General features: G+C 36.3%; 1 protein-coding gene across 1 annotated transcript in view; it reads right to left on the bottom strand.

Annotated features, from left to right (window-relative positions):
- The window catches only part of GPR158 (G protein-coupled receptor 158), a 415,782-nt gene that overhangs the window by 126,647 nt on the left and 272,706 nt on the right, over window positions 1-16,429 (bottom strand). Inside the window, exon 5 of the mRNA XM_004049181.5 lies at window positions 2,237-2,305. Coding sequence (XP_004049229.2) covers window positions 2,237-2,305 — 69 coding nt within the window. The remainder of the gene's footprint in view (window positions 1-2,236; window positions 2,306-16,429) is intronic.

Below are 16,429 nucleotides of genomic sequence, written 5' to 3'. Positions count from 1 at the left end.
AACTTGATTAGGTATCTCTCCTAAGTGCCTCCACAGCATCCTGTCTTTACTGCTTTCTTAGTGTTTGTCACATTGTATTATCATTGTTTGCATTAACTCATCTCTTCCTCTACACTGTAAGCTTCTTGAAAGGAGAAATCAAGTTTGTCTTGCTCATAGAGTATTCCCAGAAATTAGCATAGTGCTTGGCACACAATAACCACTGAACGTAAGTTGGCTGAGTTGAACTTGTAAAGTCAGTACTTATCTTCTGGTTTCAGATATGTTACTGGTATGCTAGCGTCCACTATGATTACCTAAGTCACTAGCACCATACATACATTTATTTCATCACGCTTATTTTACTATGTAACAATTTCAATTTTTCCAACATTAATTGGTGTGTCTCATGGTTCTGATTCAGGTAGAGGAGAAGGAAGAAGGAAAGCGATACTTACTTGTATATATTACGCATACATACCAACTTTGCCTTTCATATGCAGTCACACTTAAGCATTTAACCTTCCTCACAAATTTGGGAAGAAAAGTATAATTAGCTACATTTTATAAGAAAAAACAAGGTTTAGGAATGTTAAGTAACTTGTCTAAGGTCATTCAAATGGCAAAAACCAGGATTTAAATACCTGTAAAGAATTTGCGTTAGAGTGGGCAGATAGCCAGATATGAGCAGGAGTGGGGAGCCCCTGAAAAAGGGAAGTCCAAAAAATTTCGCACCCCAGAAGTTGCATGATATAGATATGAGCAGAGAGAGGGGAAATACCTATGCAGAAAGGAACGCCCCCAAACACTCCTTAAGATGCCCAGTGATCACTCATTCTGCAGTTAACCTGTCAGAATGTAGCTAGCTACATGCTGAGAAGAGGGAAAGAGGGCAAAGGAGAAATTCCTGAGATACGCAGGTGCAATAAGTACAGATTTAACCACGATACGACCTTCCTGGGATGGTGGTACGGAGCAATGCTGCCATTAGGCAGAATCCATATCTAATGCTAGGCAGCACATGTACATCAACAGACAGCAAGGGAGAATTCTACAAACCTGGGGCGGGAACTGGGTGGGGACTTGAGGCAGAAGCGGGAAACTAGTCGGAGACAAAGGCAGAGACTTGAGACACAGACAGGAACTTAAAGGGTCTGACATAATAAAATCAGCAATGCAGAACTCTTAGAGCTGCTGGCTCATCCTCTTTCAAGCAGCCCGCTTTGCCCCGTCTTTCCGAGTGTACTGTTCTCTGCTACTACTTTCCACCCAGACCAGCCCACTCTTCTCTTGACGTGTACTTTGAGGACCAAGCTCCGATTTTTATCTTGCCCAAATTCCTATCTAAGGGGTCTGGGGAGTCATGCCCTACAAACCATAAATTCTCATTAGATAGGTTTTATTTAACCCTCTATCTCATGACTTACTTTCCAATCTGACTCTGGCGTAACAGTATGTGACAAAGAAGAAAATCATAATATTTTTACCCTAGAACATGTTTCTGTGCCATATTTTGAAATGGTCCTGTAAAGCCGTCCTTTGTGGGGGCAAATTTTCATCTGTAAGAGTCTCTATTAACATAGCTAGATGTTTTTCTTCCAGGCCCTCCCAATCCTGAAGATACTGAGTGGCTAGCACCTTTTAATAGTCCGAATAGGAGACATCTGTCATCTATTGTCTCTAAGGGCAGCCACTATAAGACTTCAAAAGAACCTTGGTCTCCACAGTCTTTTATCTTAACTTGAACATTTCCTTTCTATTGATCCCAGGTCTTTAGACAGATTCAACCAATTGTCAACCAGAAAATGTTTAAATTTACCTATAGTCTGGAAGTCCCCCACACTTCAAATTGTCCTGCCTTTCTGGACCAAACCAACGTATTGCTCGAATCTGATTGAAGTCTCATGCCTCCCTAAAATGTATAAAACCACGCTGCACCCCAACCACCCTGGGCACATGCTCTCAGGACCTCCTGAGGGCTGTGTCAGGGGCCATGGTCACTCATATTTGGCTCAGATTAAATCTCTTCAAATATTTTAGAGTTTGACTCTTAATCAACAACTTCCTTCAATAAACCTTTGCTTACTTTACTAATTGTCTCTTGGCCAAATTCTTTCTTTCAAGTAAGACAAGAGCCAAAAACTCCACACTTCCTGGTAACACCAGGGTGTGTGTGTGTGTGTGTGTGTAAACAGTAGCTTTACAGTATGCAACATAAAATAAATTTCTACTTTAAAAACAAAATTCTGTTACTTACTGGAAAGTATAGGAGCAGAGATCCAAAAAGGATCGTTTCCAACAGGATAAGGCCCGATGCCCGGATGCTCTGAAAAAACAAAATAAAAACGTCATTACTAACTTACATTTCTAAGCCTGGAGAATTCACGCTATTGTGAAAATGCCACAATGCAGTAGGACAGCATTCTTTGGGGGAAATTAAATAAATTAATGAAAATTGGTTAGTATTCAGGTGGGTAAAAAACTAGAACATGCAAAAAGACTGATTATAAAGGTGTTGATAGGCTTAATAATATCGCCAGTGGCTGCATGAGTTTTTGTTCTCTAAAATTTGTATCATTAAAATGTCTGAGCAGCTAAGAACACTATCTTGAAGATACTTTTGAGACGAGAAGTCTCTTCCCGATTGAAGGTCTTTTCTCGATCGAAGGGTTCGTGGTCTCACGGGCTTCAGGGAATGAAGCCGTGGACCACAGCGGCGAGTGTTACAGCTCGATTAGAGAAACACACAGACCCAAAGAGTGTGCGGTGGCAAGATTTATTAAAACGAAAGTGAAAGTGAAGCTTCCGCACGGCGAAAAGGGACCCGGAAGGGTTGCTGTTTCTGGCTTGGGTGTCTTATGCTTATATCCCCTTATGACCCCTCCCCTTTTCCTTTTTCTGTCCTGTAGAATTAGCTTATTTTCTATCCGCCTGTGAGTTGGTGGGCCTGATTGGTTAAAAACATCAGGCTGCAGCTAGAGCTTAAACTCCCCTTTGATTGGTTGAAGTTTCAATCCCTTAGCTTGCAGCTATTTTGGCTTAGGGGAAAGTCCCCTTAAGGAAGTCCCTATTGACCCAGGAAGAACAGCCAACTTAGCCACTTAGTCCCTCACTTTCAATCCAAGAAATTTACAAACGAGATCTTGCCTGTATTTCTAAAATATGAGCCACCAGTGCATACTGAATGCCATTCCTAAACTATTTTCCAAATACCTGTGGGATAGTGTTGGTGGGTAAAAAAAGCACATGCACAAGGTCTTGAAGTCAGCATATCTCCCACCATGCTAAAATATAACCCCTAAAACTCACAAACACAGCTTCGCTATGTGCACAACATAAATCACATTAAATAACCAGGGTATCTCACCTTGTGAACATGCATACATGTTATTCTTTACTCAAAATTCAAAAGAATTAGTTGATTTGATTTTCCAATAAATTTCTGAATAGTTTGCTAAGCATGAATATATCTAATAACCTTCAGATATTTTGTTAGACTTAAAATAGCATTATCTTCTCCAAGCAAAATTCTTAGAATTGAAGCAAGAAATAAAAGACCAGTAAAATCAATCTTATTTTCTACAATAAATTTTGCTTTAATGAAATCAAGTATCAATATAGAGCAAATATATCAATTAATACTGCAAACACAAAAACAGGTCATTTTAGGCATTCTGTGTTTTCACTAAATATAATACAAAACGTACACAGAAATTACACGTGGTGTAAATACCTTAACAGGAAAATAATTTGCAGTAGTAACAATTAATTTTGTAACAATAAAAAAATTCTGAAAGGCCAAACCACAATAGTGCATTATATAAAAGCACTATCAGACAACTGGATAGCCAGGGAGAAAAAATTCTAATTCCCCTTCCAAAAATCCCTGTGGGGTATTGTTAAAGATATAGAGATACTTTGTGTAACCCTCAAAAAAAAAACTCAGGGCTTGCATTAATTTAAGAATTTGAGAATAGAGAAACAAGTTTAGTCAGTGAACAGCCTTGATTATTTGAGTGGCTTCTTGCTATTGGTCATTATGTTAGATAGCAGACGCTTTTGGTAAAAAGAAAATTTCTATCAGCAAGCATTTAAATGGGTTTTGGCTGGCAGAATTTCCAAAGTGGCAAGGTACATTTGCATAGTATGCCTAATTATGAAGCTTATTTTTTAAACATTCCAAAAAAGACACAAAAAATGAAAATCCAAAATATTATACATGACTGTCTGTAAAATAATTTGTATGCTATTGGTTGGCTGAACAAACAAGAGGACATGAAAAGCTGCTGCAAGGTACGATGAAGAAGACAGACTTTGGAGTTAACTCCATCTCAGTTTGAATTACGAAATAACCACTTTGAGTTGGGCAACCTTGAACTTCAATGGTCTCACCCATAAAACAGGTATTTTAATCTTTACTTTATTAAATCTGACAGATTTATTAAATATGAAGTATGCAAAATGGCTGGCATTGTACCTGGTGCTTAATAAGTAGATACGTATTCTTCAAGGTAGAGAACAGCACCAGGATGATGAACTTGAAAACTAGAAGGAATATATCGCTAACAGTCAAATTTTGTTTAATGCTTGGGATCCAAAATGACACAAGAGGAGATGAATGCCTCGAGTGGGGGACCTTCCCAGGGCTGTGGTCATGCTGTGGTTTGATGGCCTCTTCCATCCTGCAATATCTCCTGAGATTTTAGGTCCAGTAGGCTCAGTAGCAGTGTCACAACCATCACCACCACATAACAGTAGCAGGAGTACGTGCTTTTATATATTCTCAGAGCAGATAATCTGTCTCCTTTTCATTTGTAATTGTTGAACAATCTTCTTAGGAGTTCGCTGCCTTGCTCCTGGCTAAGCAGAGGAGCCCATAATTTCAGATTGTAAATTGGAACTCTGACAAGTGGTTCCATAATAAAATGTAAGTCCTGTTTAAAATGCGCACTTTTTTCTTTCAAAATATTATTTGGAAGAGCTGCCTTTGTGGCCTCACAGAATGAGAAGGAACCTAATAGGTGAGATTTTAGGACAGAGAAGAGATCCATGCTCCCCAACATATTTCCTCCACTGTCTTATTGGTACTAGATAATCTTTTAACTGGCACAGAGCCTTTTATTTTATGCTTGGTACCAAGGATTAATATACAATTTTGTAAGTAATACATTGACAAGTTCAAAGCAAAATATAGGAATCTTGTTTAGAGTCTCACTGGTAGGGTGAGGAAGGACAGAAAAGACACCAAGTGTGTATGGAGGTGGGGGCGGTGGTTGAAAATTGAAGATGGATGAGAGAGACAATGAGCAAAATAACAGAGACCAAGAAAAAAAGTCATCTCCTTCCTAGTTATGCCTGAGATAGAAAGAAATGGTGATATGAAACTATAACCAGAGTTGTTAACTGGGAAACTTATAAAATATCTTAATTGAAAGATGATCAGTAATACGCAGTATGACACTATTTATACAAAACACATATACATAAAACAACACTATACATTTTCTCTATGTATCCAGGCATACCTCATCTATATATCTGTCCATCCATCCATCCATCCATCCATCCATCCAGACAAACCTCAGAAATATTTTGGGTTTGGTTTCAGACCACAGCAATAAATCAAGTATAAAAATAAAGTGAATCACACAAATTTTGTGGTTTCCCAGTGCATATAAAAGTTAAATTTACACTATAGTGTAGGCTATTAAGAATGCAATAGCATTATGTCTAAAAAATAATGTACTTGCCTTAAGGAAAAAAATACTTTATGGCTAAAAAATGCTAATAATCATCTGAGGCTTCATCAAGTTCCAATCATTTTGCTGGTGGAGGGTCTTGCCTCCATGTTGATGGCTGCTGACTGATAAGGGTGGTGGCTACTGAAGCTTCGGATGGTTGTGGCAATTTCTTAAAATAAGAAAACAATGAAGTTTCCTGTACCAGTCGACTCTTCCTTTCATGAGAGATTTCTTTGTAGCATGTGATGCTGTTTGATAGCATGTTACCTACAGTTGAAGTTCTTTCAAAATTGGAGTCAATCCTCTTAACTATAATAATGTAATATTCTAAATCCTTTGTTGTCATTTCAACAATGTCCATAGCATCTTCACCAGGAGTGGATTCCGTCTGAAAAAACTACTTGTTTGCTCATCCATAAGAAGCAACTCCTCATTCATTCAAGTTTTATCATGAGATTATGGTAACTCAGACACATGTTCAGGCTACACTGCTAATTCTAATTCTCTTGCTATTTTCACCATATCTGCAGTTAGTTCCTTCACTGAAGTCTTGAACGCCTCAAAGTCATCCATTAGGGTTAGAATCAATGTTTTCCAAACTCTTGTTAATGTTGATATTTTGATCTCCCATGAATCATAAATGTTCTCAATGGCATCTAGAATGGTGAATCCTTTCCAGAGGTTTTCAGTTTACTTTGCCCAGATCTATCAGAAGAATCACTATGGCAACGATTGCCTTACAAAATGTGTTTCTTAAATAAGAAGATGTGAAAGTCTAACTCCTTAATCCATGGGCAGCAGAATGAATGCTGTGTTAGTGGGCATGAAAACAACATTAATCTCCTTGCATATCTCCATCACACCTCTTGGGTGACTATGTGCATTGTCAATGAGCAGTAATATTTTGAAAGGAATCTTTTTCTGAGAAGTCTCATCAGTGGGCTTAAAATATCCAGTAAATCATGCTATAAATAGATGTGCTATCACATCCACGCTTTGTTGTTACATTTCTACAGCACAGGCAGTGTTGGTTTAGCATGATTCTTAAGGCCCCCAGGATTTTCAGGACAGTCAATGAGCATTGGCTTTAACTTAAAGTCACTAGTTGCATTTGCCCCTAACAAAAGTGTCAATCTTTCCTTTGAAGTTTTGAAGCCAGGCATTGACTTCTCCTCGCTAGCTATGAAAGTCCTGGCCTGGCGTGGTGGCTCATGTCTGTAATCCCAGCATGCTGGGAGGCCAACGTGGGTGGATCACAAGGTCAGGAGATCGAGACCATCCTGGCTAACATGGTGAAACCCCGTCTCTATTAAAAATACACACATACAAAAAAAATCAGCTGGGCGTGGTGGCAGGCACCTGTAGTCCTAGCTACTCGGGAGGCTGAGGCAGGAGAATGGCGTGAACCCAGGAGATGGAGGTTGCAATGAGCCAAGATCACACCACTGCACTCCAGCCTGGGCAACAGAGCAAGACTCCATCTCAAAAAAAAAAAAAAAAGGAAAGTCCTAGATGGCATCTTCTTCCAGTAGAGGGCTATTTCATCAATACTGAAAATCTGTTGTTTCGTGTAGCTACCTTCACTGATGATCTTAGCTAGATCTTCTGGGTGACATGCTGCAGCTTCTCCATCAGCACTTGCTGCTTCACTTTACACTTTTATGTTATAGAGATGGCTGCTTTCCTTGTACCTCACGAACCAACCACTGCTAGCTTCTAACTTTTCTTCTGTAGTTTCCTCAACTCTCTCAGCCTTCACAGAATTGAAGAGAGTTAGGCCCTTGCTTTGGATTAGGCTTTGGCTTAAGGCAGTGTTGTGACTGGTTTAATCTTCTATCTAGAGTACTCAAACTTTCTCCATATCAGCAATAAGCCTGTTTTGCTTTCTTATCATACATGTGTTCACTGGAGTAGCATTTTTAATTCCCATCAATTTTTCCTTTGCATTTACAAATCGGCTAGTTAGTGTAAGAGGCCTAGTTTTCAGCCTATCTCAGCCTCCACTATGTCTTTCTTATTAAGCTTAATCAATTCTAGCTTTTGATTTAAAGTGAGTGATATGTGACTCTTCCTTTCACTTGAACACTAAAGGCCATTGTAGGATTATTAACTGGCCTAATTTCAACATTGTTATGTCTCAGGGAATAAGGAGGGCTGAGGAGAGGGAGAAAGATGGAGGAATTGCTAGTTGGTGGAGCAGACAGAACACATTCAACATTGATCACTTAAGTTCACCGTCTTATGTGGGTGCGGTTCATGGCATTCCAAAACAATTACAATAGTAACATCAAAGATCAGTGATCACAGATATAATAATACTAAAAGCATTTGCTGAAATATTGCAAGAATTACCAAAATGTGACACAGAGATACAAAGTGAGCACATGCTGTTGGAAAAATGGCTATGATAGATTTTCTCAATGTAGAGTTGCCACAAACCTTTAATTTGTAAGACACATGGTATCTGTCAAACACAATAGAGCAAAGCACAATAAAACAAGGTATGTCTGTATACATATGCATACTAAATAGATGTCTGGAGGATACATACTAAGTTGATAACAATGTTTGTTTGTTTCCGGAGAAAGGGGCAGATTTAGGGATAGATCAACTTATCTGGAAATATGTTAATATCTTTGAAGGAGAGGTAGTCATTTATTACTATGTAATATACTTTAATAAATAAATTTTAAAAACCTTCGTGTCAACTCAACTATTAGAAAATCTATGATTTTAGGCTGGGCATGGTGGCTCAAGCCTGTAATCCCAGCACTTAGGGAGGCCGAGGTGGGCGGATCAATTGAGGTCAGGAGTTCACCTGGCCAATATGGCGAAACCCCGTCTCTACTAAAAATACAAAAATTTGCTGGGCATAGTAGCAGGTGCCTGTAGTCCCAGCTACTTGGGAGGCTGAGGCAGGAGAATTGCTTGAACTTGGGAGGCAGAGGTTGCAGTGAGCCCAGATCGAGCTACTATACTCCAGCCCTGGCAACAGAGCAAGACTCCATCTGAAAAGAAGAGGAAAAAAAAAAAAGAAAATCTCTGATTTGGTATTATAATATGCAAATATTATGCAATAAGTCTAAACAGAGCCCTTCCTTTAACTAATATTGTTTAATGAGTTTTTATTTGGCACCAGCTGATGCATATAATCATCAAAAACTGTATCTTATAATTTTTGCAGGTGAATATAAAGCTGGGGGAGTTATCCTTGAGCCTAACTCTCTGGTTTGGAACCCATAAACCCTAATCAATATACCTCCCAAGTTTACAATAGAGGTGAGTATATTCTACCTTACTCCATTTCCATCCCAACTTCCCCACTTTGTCAACTTTCAGAACTGACTTATGGAGGTTTATAACAGCCAGATATCAAACCCATAGACAAAAAAAAAAATGTCAAATTATATTATACTCATTTCTATCAAATTATATCAAAGTCAATTTCTAAATTCCATGTTTGGATGCCAAGTATAGAAGCATAAGATGAAGCACAGTTGTAATTGCCATAGAAGATTTGCCTGGGATATAAGCACCCAGAGGAAGCTAAGTCACTGGATGTAATAAGAAGAGAAGAATGCTCAAGGCTGCATTTTTAGAAGTAATTAAAATGGCTTATTATTATTTTCCTGATTCTATGGGGACTAAGTACTTCATTTATATTTTTTAAGCATTTCTAGCCTCTGGGGAAATTAATGTACATCTTGCTAAAACAAGGCAGCTATTTTTTTGGTCACTGCTGACTTCTTCAGACTTACAACATTTAGACCTTCTATTACAAAAGAAACCTCTGAAGATAAATATACTTTTATATAGTTGGACCCAGCATCTATGAGGAAAATATGAGAGAGCAATAGAATTATATTTTGAAAGAGATGAACTAGCATAAGTTTGAATGACAAACCAAGACTGTATAAATCTATATCCTTTTAAACAAGATATACCAATGCAAGCAGGATAACAAACTTATGAGCTGTACTTTTTTTTTTAATTATGCTATTTCAATGAGAAATTCATGGACAGAGGGACTTCATATGAAACCTGACAAACACCTGATAAAATAATTACACAATATGGATTGGAAAAAAAGATGTAAAAGGTGATCCTAAAGAGAATCTTAACATTGAGAGGTATGAGGACACTATCTTTCAATAATTTTATTAACAATTACATAAATGGAAAAGAATAGACTACATCCAGTTTGAAAGACTGCATGTAGTTAGCTTATGTTAAGAAGATCTGTGATAAAATATTTAAAAATCAATCAAATTTTGTAAAATTTGTCAAGGCACAGTTATATAAAATGTGGTTAGTTAAAATCAATTTTAGGTTTTTAGGAGAATTCTCAGCAATAAAAAAGCTATTTTCATAAAAATGAAGAGATAGGGTCATGGCAGAGACTCCCAAAGTAAAATGTATGTAAGTTAGAGAATTACAAACTGATGGATTAAACCACATAGATTTGATCACTACATGGTCTGGAACTTTGGTATTAACCATTTATTAGCTGTGAGATCTTGGGCAAGTTGTTCAACCTTTGAGCCTCAGTTTCTTCATTTATAAGATGGGTGTCATAATGCCCAGGTGTATATTGTTGCAGAGATTGGCAATAATGCTGCCTGGCACAGAGCAGGGGCTCAGTCAACGGTAGTTCTTCATGAATCTTTCAAGTACAGATGGAGGAAATGAAGTCAGCAGAGAAGCGAAGCTCACTCGGCTGATCAGTGCCAGAACAGTCCTGCCTTCCATAGCTGCTGGTTCCCAAATCAGTGAGATTTCCTCTGTGCATCCAATCTGACCCTCAGTGATTTTCTTACCCAAAGTAACAAGAACAGAATATGTAATAATGTAATAACAAAAACATGTAACACTACCAAACTACTTAAAAATAAATTTCAAGTAAGGGTTTGGTACAGGTATTATAAAAAATTTACTAATCAATTTTAAATTGTTGACAGTCTTAACTAAAACACTAAAAGAAATTGTCATATTGCCTTAAGTAGGTATTCTTTCTAACTTCTAAGACTTCATAAGAAAGCCCATTTTTTCGTACAGCATAATTTACAGGTGAACAGTTTAATAAGACCTTTTTGAAGAGTAAGTTTATCAAAAAATAAAGTTCACATTGATTTATACATAATTTTATGTTATTTAAAACAGTATGACACACTAAATAAAAAATTAATGATTTTATATACATGTGAACTTAGAAATAAGTCATTCATTGTTAATTATGATTTATCATATATTGCTGGGCAGAAACTTTACATGGCTATGGTGATTTTTTGTTGTTTTGTTTTCAAAATTTACATGAGATGCTTGTCAATTCATTTTGCTTTGTTTCAAATAATGTGCACACTTAAATGTATTCCCCTCTAGTCTCATCTGATTTTATATCACAAAATTGCTGACTCACTGCAGTTGCAGAGACGCAGAATAACTTAGATGCATGAGAGGGAATGTTTTGGATACCCTTCACTTAGCTTATCCCTCATGCTCACGACCAAAAGCAACTTAGCACCCAAACACTTGTTATCAGCCTTCTCCTCATCTTTCAGACCCCTTTTCTGGCTAAGAAGCCTTTCAAATACATTCCTAACGTATGGATGGCTTTGCCCTTACTTGGCCTCATTTTTCCGATGGCTTCATTGTAAAAATATGCAAGATTAGCTGCTACTTCTCTGTAATCTATTTGTGACCTTAAAATTCCTTTTTCTTCCAATACTACTACATAGAGTAACTCATATTTCACTTAAGTAAATTCTCTAAATGAGAAAAAAAAAAGCATACAGAAGTCATAGAGTCAAAAATATCACATAAAGAGATCTTGCCTTGAGGGGTTATTGTACATTCTTAAATAAAGTAACATAAAATTACGGAAACAAGCAATGGCATTTGCTTAGACTTCTACTACTCATTAAAAGCTATTAACAGGCCAGACGCAGTGGCTCACATCTGTAATCCCAGCACTTTGGGAGGCCAAGGCCGGTGGATCACCTGAGGTCAGGAGTTCAAGACCAGCCTGGCAAACATGGTGAAACCCCATCTCTACTAAAAATACAAAAAAAAAAAAAAAAAGGTGGGCATGGTGGCAGGCACCTGTAATCCCAGCTACAAGGGAGCTGAGGCAGGAGAATTGCTTGAACCCGGGAGGCTGAGGTTGCAGTGAGCTGAAGTCATGCCACTGCACTCCAGCCTAGGTGACAGGGCGAGACTCCAACACACACACACAAAGCTATTAACATTATTTTTCAAACAAAAATTAGACTATTGAAAGAACAAAGACCCCCCATGAAAAATCTTAATAGAATAATTAAACTCTAAAGATTATTAGATATTTAAAAATGTGACACTATTGAGAGAAAATACTTGATTACCCTTTCAAAGCATCACTCTTTGTTACACTGAGATAAACACTCAAATATTAGTGAGTTTGACATCATTTTTTTAAAAACGTAAAATGTACTTTATATTTAGAGAAATTCAATAGACTTCACAAGTCATTCCTCAGTTTCACCTGCTAAGTAAAAACAGATGTAAATAATTTTTCTTTAACATTTGAACCTTTTTAATCTTAGAAGTTTCTGGTTTTTTAGAAATTTGAAATGTCAAGAACTGTGTTCTGCAAGGTAACTAATTTAAAATTCTACTGCTCACACCTAGGCAAAAGAACCCATCAACTGGTTGCTAGAACTCATCAGTAACGCCTCAGTCTTCTAAAAAAAGGAGAAAAATGTCGTAATAGGAAGAGAATTTCTCAGAACTGTTAAGTTTATCTTTAACACACTGTCTATCCTCTGTAGTATGCTTGGAAGTGTATGAAATGCCCAGAAAAAGTGTAAAACAAAGAAACATTTCCTATTTTGTTTGACATTTGGAGATAGCCTAAACATTCCAGGACTTGTTATGTTCCTTATGCTACACTCTACATGTAACACAACAATTTTTGATTCTGACAAGACATTTACAAGGATACAAAAAAGTGTGATAAGCATTTCAGCAAGAAAACGAACAAAAAATGATTTAATAAGGTGTAACAGATGCCCCCTATTTGCAAGAAGAGGAAGCAGTTCAGAAATTTAAAATAGCAGTATTGTATTTGACAGGCAAGCAACAAAGGTAGACTATAAAGGGTTGTAGGGTAGCGATTGTTATTTAGATGCAAAGATGATGAAAACAGGAATTTAAAACTCAGTCTCTAAAATGGTATAAACATTTATAGATCAAGTTGGATTCTGATTTGCCTCAAACTTGGGGGCATTAAGAACTGCCAAATGGGTATTATAAAATTTAGTCCACATTGAATGTATCATTCTTAAAGTTGTCTGCCAAAGGACAAAGTGTAAAAAAAGAGGGGAAAATATTAATTAGCTAACATCGTGTTTACATTTTTGTTGTCAGTTTTAGTCATTTGCTTCACTAAATTCTGCTGTTTCATTGGTCTTTATGCTTATCAGCGAATTATTAATATGTTGCAATTACATATCTTGATATTTTAGAGTCTCATATATTCTATCATGAACATGAGTAAGTAACGATTTTCAAATAATAAATTCACAAGTCTTAACTAGATAATAAATGCTAACCCGTACAGAATTCATAAAGGTCACATTAACTGATGGATGTTTTAATTAGTCTTCTTTCTTATCTGTGATGAATCCTTTGCTCTAACATAGATTATTTTACACATTAGGATCAGACTATCAACTCAGAAAGACACAAAAGACAGAAGAGAAATAATTAAATACATACAGAAATCTGACAGTAGAGAATTACTGAAAAATTAAGGCAATGTTATAAAACCAAACGTTAGAAAAAAAAGTTTTATAATATAACAGATTTTTTTAAAAGCAATTCTGTTTAACCTTATCAAAAGCTGAACTATTACTAAATCAGTCTCCTGGAAGTAACAAGCTTTTTGAAACTTTCTAAACTAATAACTCCCAACAGATATCTTCAGCCTAAACCTCTTTCTAACCTTTAGACTCATTTTTCATTTGCTTATTAGATATTTCCACCTGAATGACCTATACAGAGGCACCTCAAACTCAAGATGTCAAAAACTAAATTTTTCCAACCTGCTTTTCTATTTAAGTTCCCCATCCTGGTGAAATATAATAAATAATTTACCAATGTCATAGTCAAACTATATCTGAAATATACATATACAAGCTAGAAATAAAGAAGTGGGTTTTATGAAATATTCATGTTTAACTTTTGGTATTTTTCAGAACTCCCAAAATTTTGTTGACCAACTGCCTTACTAAATAAATGAATGAGTGACTGACTGACTAAATAAATGATGAAATGGAAAAATCCAATACTGTTGATGCATATTCAAGGGGAGAGGAAATTCTTCATTTTTAATACATGGTCTCTTCTATGATTTAGAGAATAAGTTAAACAGTCCAAATCTTATAAGGAGAAGGAGGAGGATAAAAAAGTAAGAGAAGGAAAATGGGAGAAGTAGAAAAAACTATCTGTTTATATTTGGTTTAATATACTACTAATCTTGGTTTCATAGGGATTAAAAATGGGCGAGGCAGACAGGGTGGGTGGAGGCAGACAGGGTGGGTGGAGGCAGAACAGGACCCAGGTGTAAATGAAATCACTGTCCTTTTTACCTTTCTCACAGATGCCTTCATCTGTTTTTACTGTTACTCTCCTGCCGTTAGCCCTCCCATCTCAGACAACTAATAGCTTCGTGTCACCTTTTCTGTCCTCTCATTCAGGCTTACCTTCTTCAAGTAAGGCACATATTTCAAAGTAATTCCCTTATCCCTCCTAATCCATAACTTTCAATTTCTTCCACGCCTTAATCTTTCTTATAAAGAAAAAGAATATAATACATTTCAATTAGGCTGTTAGTAATCGAGAGTAATTTAATCATTTCTCCTCCAGGTCGGACTTGGAAGACAAAACAGCCAAATAGCCAACATGTAAAATCTAAAGGCAAAGATCTTTATCTCTGAAAGTTAGAGAATGACATGTTGGCACAGTGAGCCTTCTCATGTCCTCAAATATCACTGTCTGTCACTGTGACTGTTCCCATATAGAAACTAACCAAAGTATCAACATTTAATCAGAAACTGAGATATAGAATTTCCTTTTAGTAATAAAAGGAACGTCATCTTGCCAATCTTGTGTTGAAGATAATTGTTTAAGAAGGAATTCACATTTCAAAAAGGTTTTATTTCCATTTATGCATTTACATTTTATCAAGAATAAATGAATTCAGTAAAGTTGTAGGATACAAAATCAACATACAAAAATCAGTTGTGCCTCTATACATCAACAACAAACTATCTAAAAAAGAAATTAATAAAACAATCTCATTTTCAATAGCCTAAAAAGAAAATATGGAAATAAATTTAACCAAGGAGGTGAAAGAGCTGTATATTAAAAACTATAAGATACTGATGAAAGAAATTAAAACACAAATTAATGTGATATCCCATGTTAATGAATTGAAAAATTTAATACTGTTAAAATATCCATACTACCCAAAGTAATCTACAGATTCAATGCAATCTCTATCAAAATTCCAATGACATTGTTCACAGAAATAGAAACAAAATCCAAAAATGCATGTAAACCACAAAAGACCCCTAAACAGCTAAAGCAATTACAAGTCAAAAGAACAAAGTTGGAGGCATCACAATACTTGACTTCAAAATATACTACAAAGCTATAGTAATCAAAACAGCATGGCGCTGGCATAAAAACCAGACACGCAAACCTATGGAACAGAATTGAGAGCCCAGAAATAAATCTATATGTTTATGGTCAATTGATTTTTGATAAAGATGACAAGAACACAAAATAGAAAATGAACAGTCTCTTCAATAAATTGTATTGGGATAATGAGATATGCACAAACAGAAGAATGAAATCAGATCCTTATCTCACATCACATAATACACGTACACAAAAATCCACTCATTAATTGGAATTAATAAGAATATTACTTTTTTAAAAGAAAACATACAAATAGCCAACTGGTATATGAAAATGTGCTCAACATCACTAATCATCAGAGAAATGAAGAAAAACAAAGACACAAGAAATAAAACTACCATAAGATGTCACCTCACACCTGTTAGAATAGCTATTATCAAAAAGACAAGAAATAACAAGTATTAGAAAAGATATGGAGGAAGGGGAATCCTTGCATACTGGTGGGATGAATGTATATTAGTATAGCCATTATGGAAAACAGTATGATGTTTCCTCAAAAAATTAAAAATAGAATAATCGTATGATCCAGTAATCCCACTAACAGATATATATTCAAAGGAAATGAAATCAGTATGTCGAAGCGGTATCTGCACTCCCATGTTCACTGCAGCATTATTTACTACAGCCAAGACATGAAATCAGCCTTAGAGTCTATCCACGGATACATGGATATAGAAAATGTGGTGTATGTACACAATGGAATACTATTCAGCCTTTAAAAAGCAGGAAATCCTGTCATTTGTGACAACATGGATAAATGTGGAGGACATGCTAAGTGAAATAAGCCAGACAGAGAAAGACAAATACTGCATGATCTCACTCAGATGTGAAATCTAAGAAAGTTGAACTCATGGCAACAGAGAGTAGAATGGTGGCTGCAGGGGCTAGAGGGCAGGGGAAGTGGGGAGATACTGATCAAAGAGTAAAAACTTTCAGTTATAAGATGAGTAAGTTCTGAGGATCTAATATAC

Source organism: Gorilla gorilla, chromosome 8 (genome assembly GCF_029281585.2).
Source record: "Gorilla gorilla gorilla isolate KB3781 chromosome 8, NHGRI_mGorGor1-v2.1_pri, whole genome shotgun sequence".
Classification (NCBI taxonomy): Eukaryota; Metazoa; Chordata; class Mammalia; order Primates; family Hominidae; genus Gorilla; species Gorilla gorilla.
The sequence above is the reverse complement of the archived record's forward strand: the minus strand, read 5'-3'. Positions and strand labels throughout refer to the sequence as shown.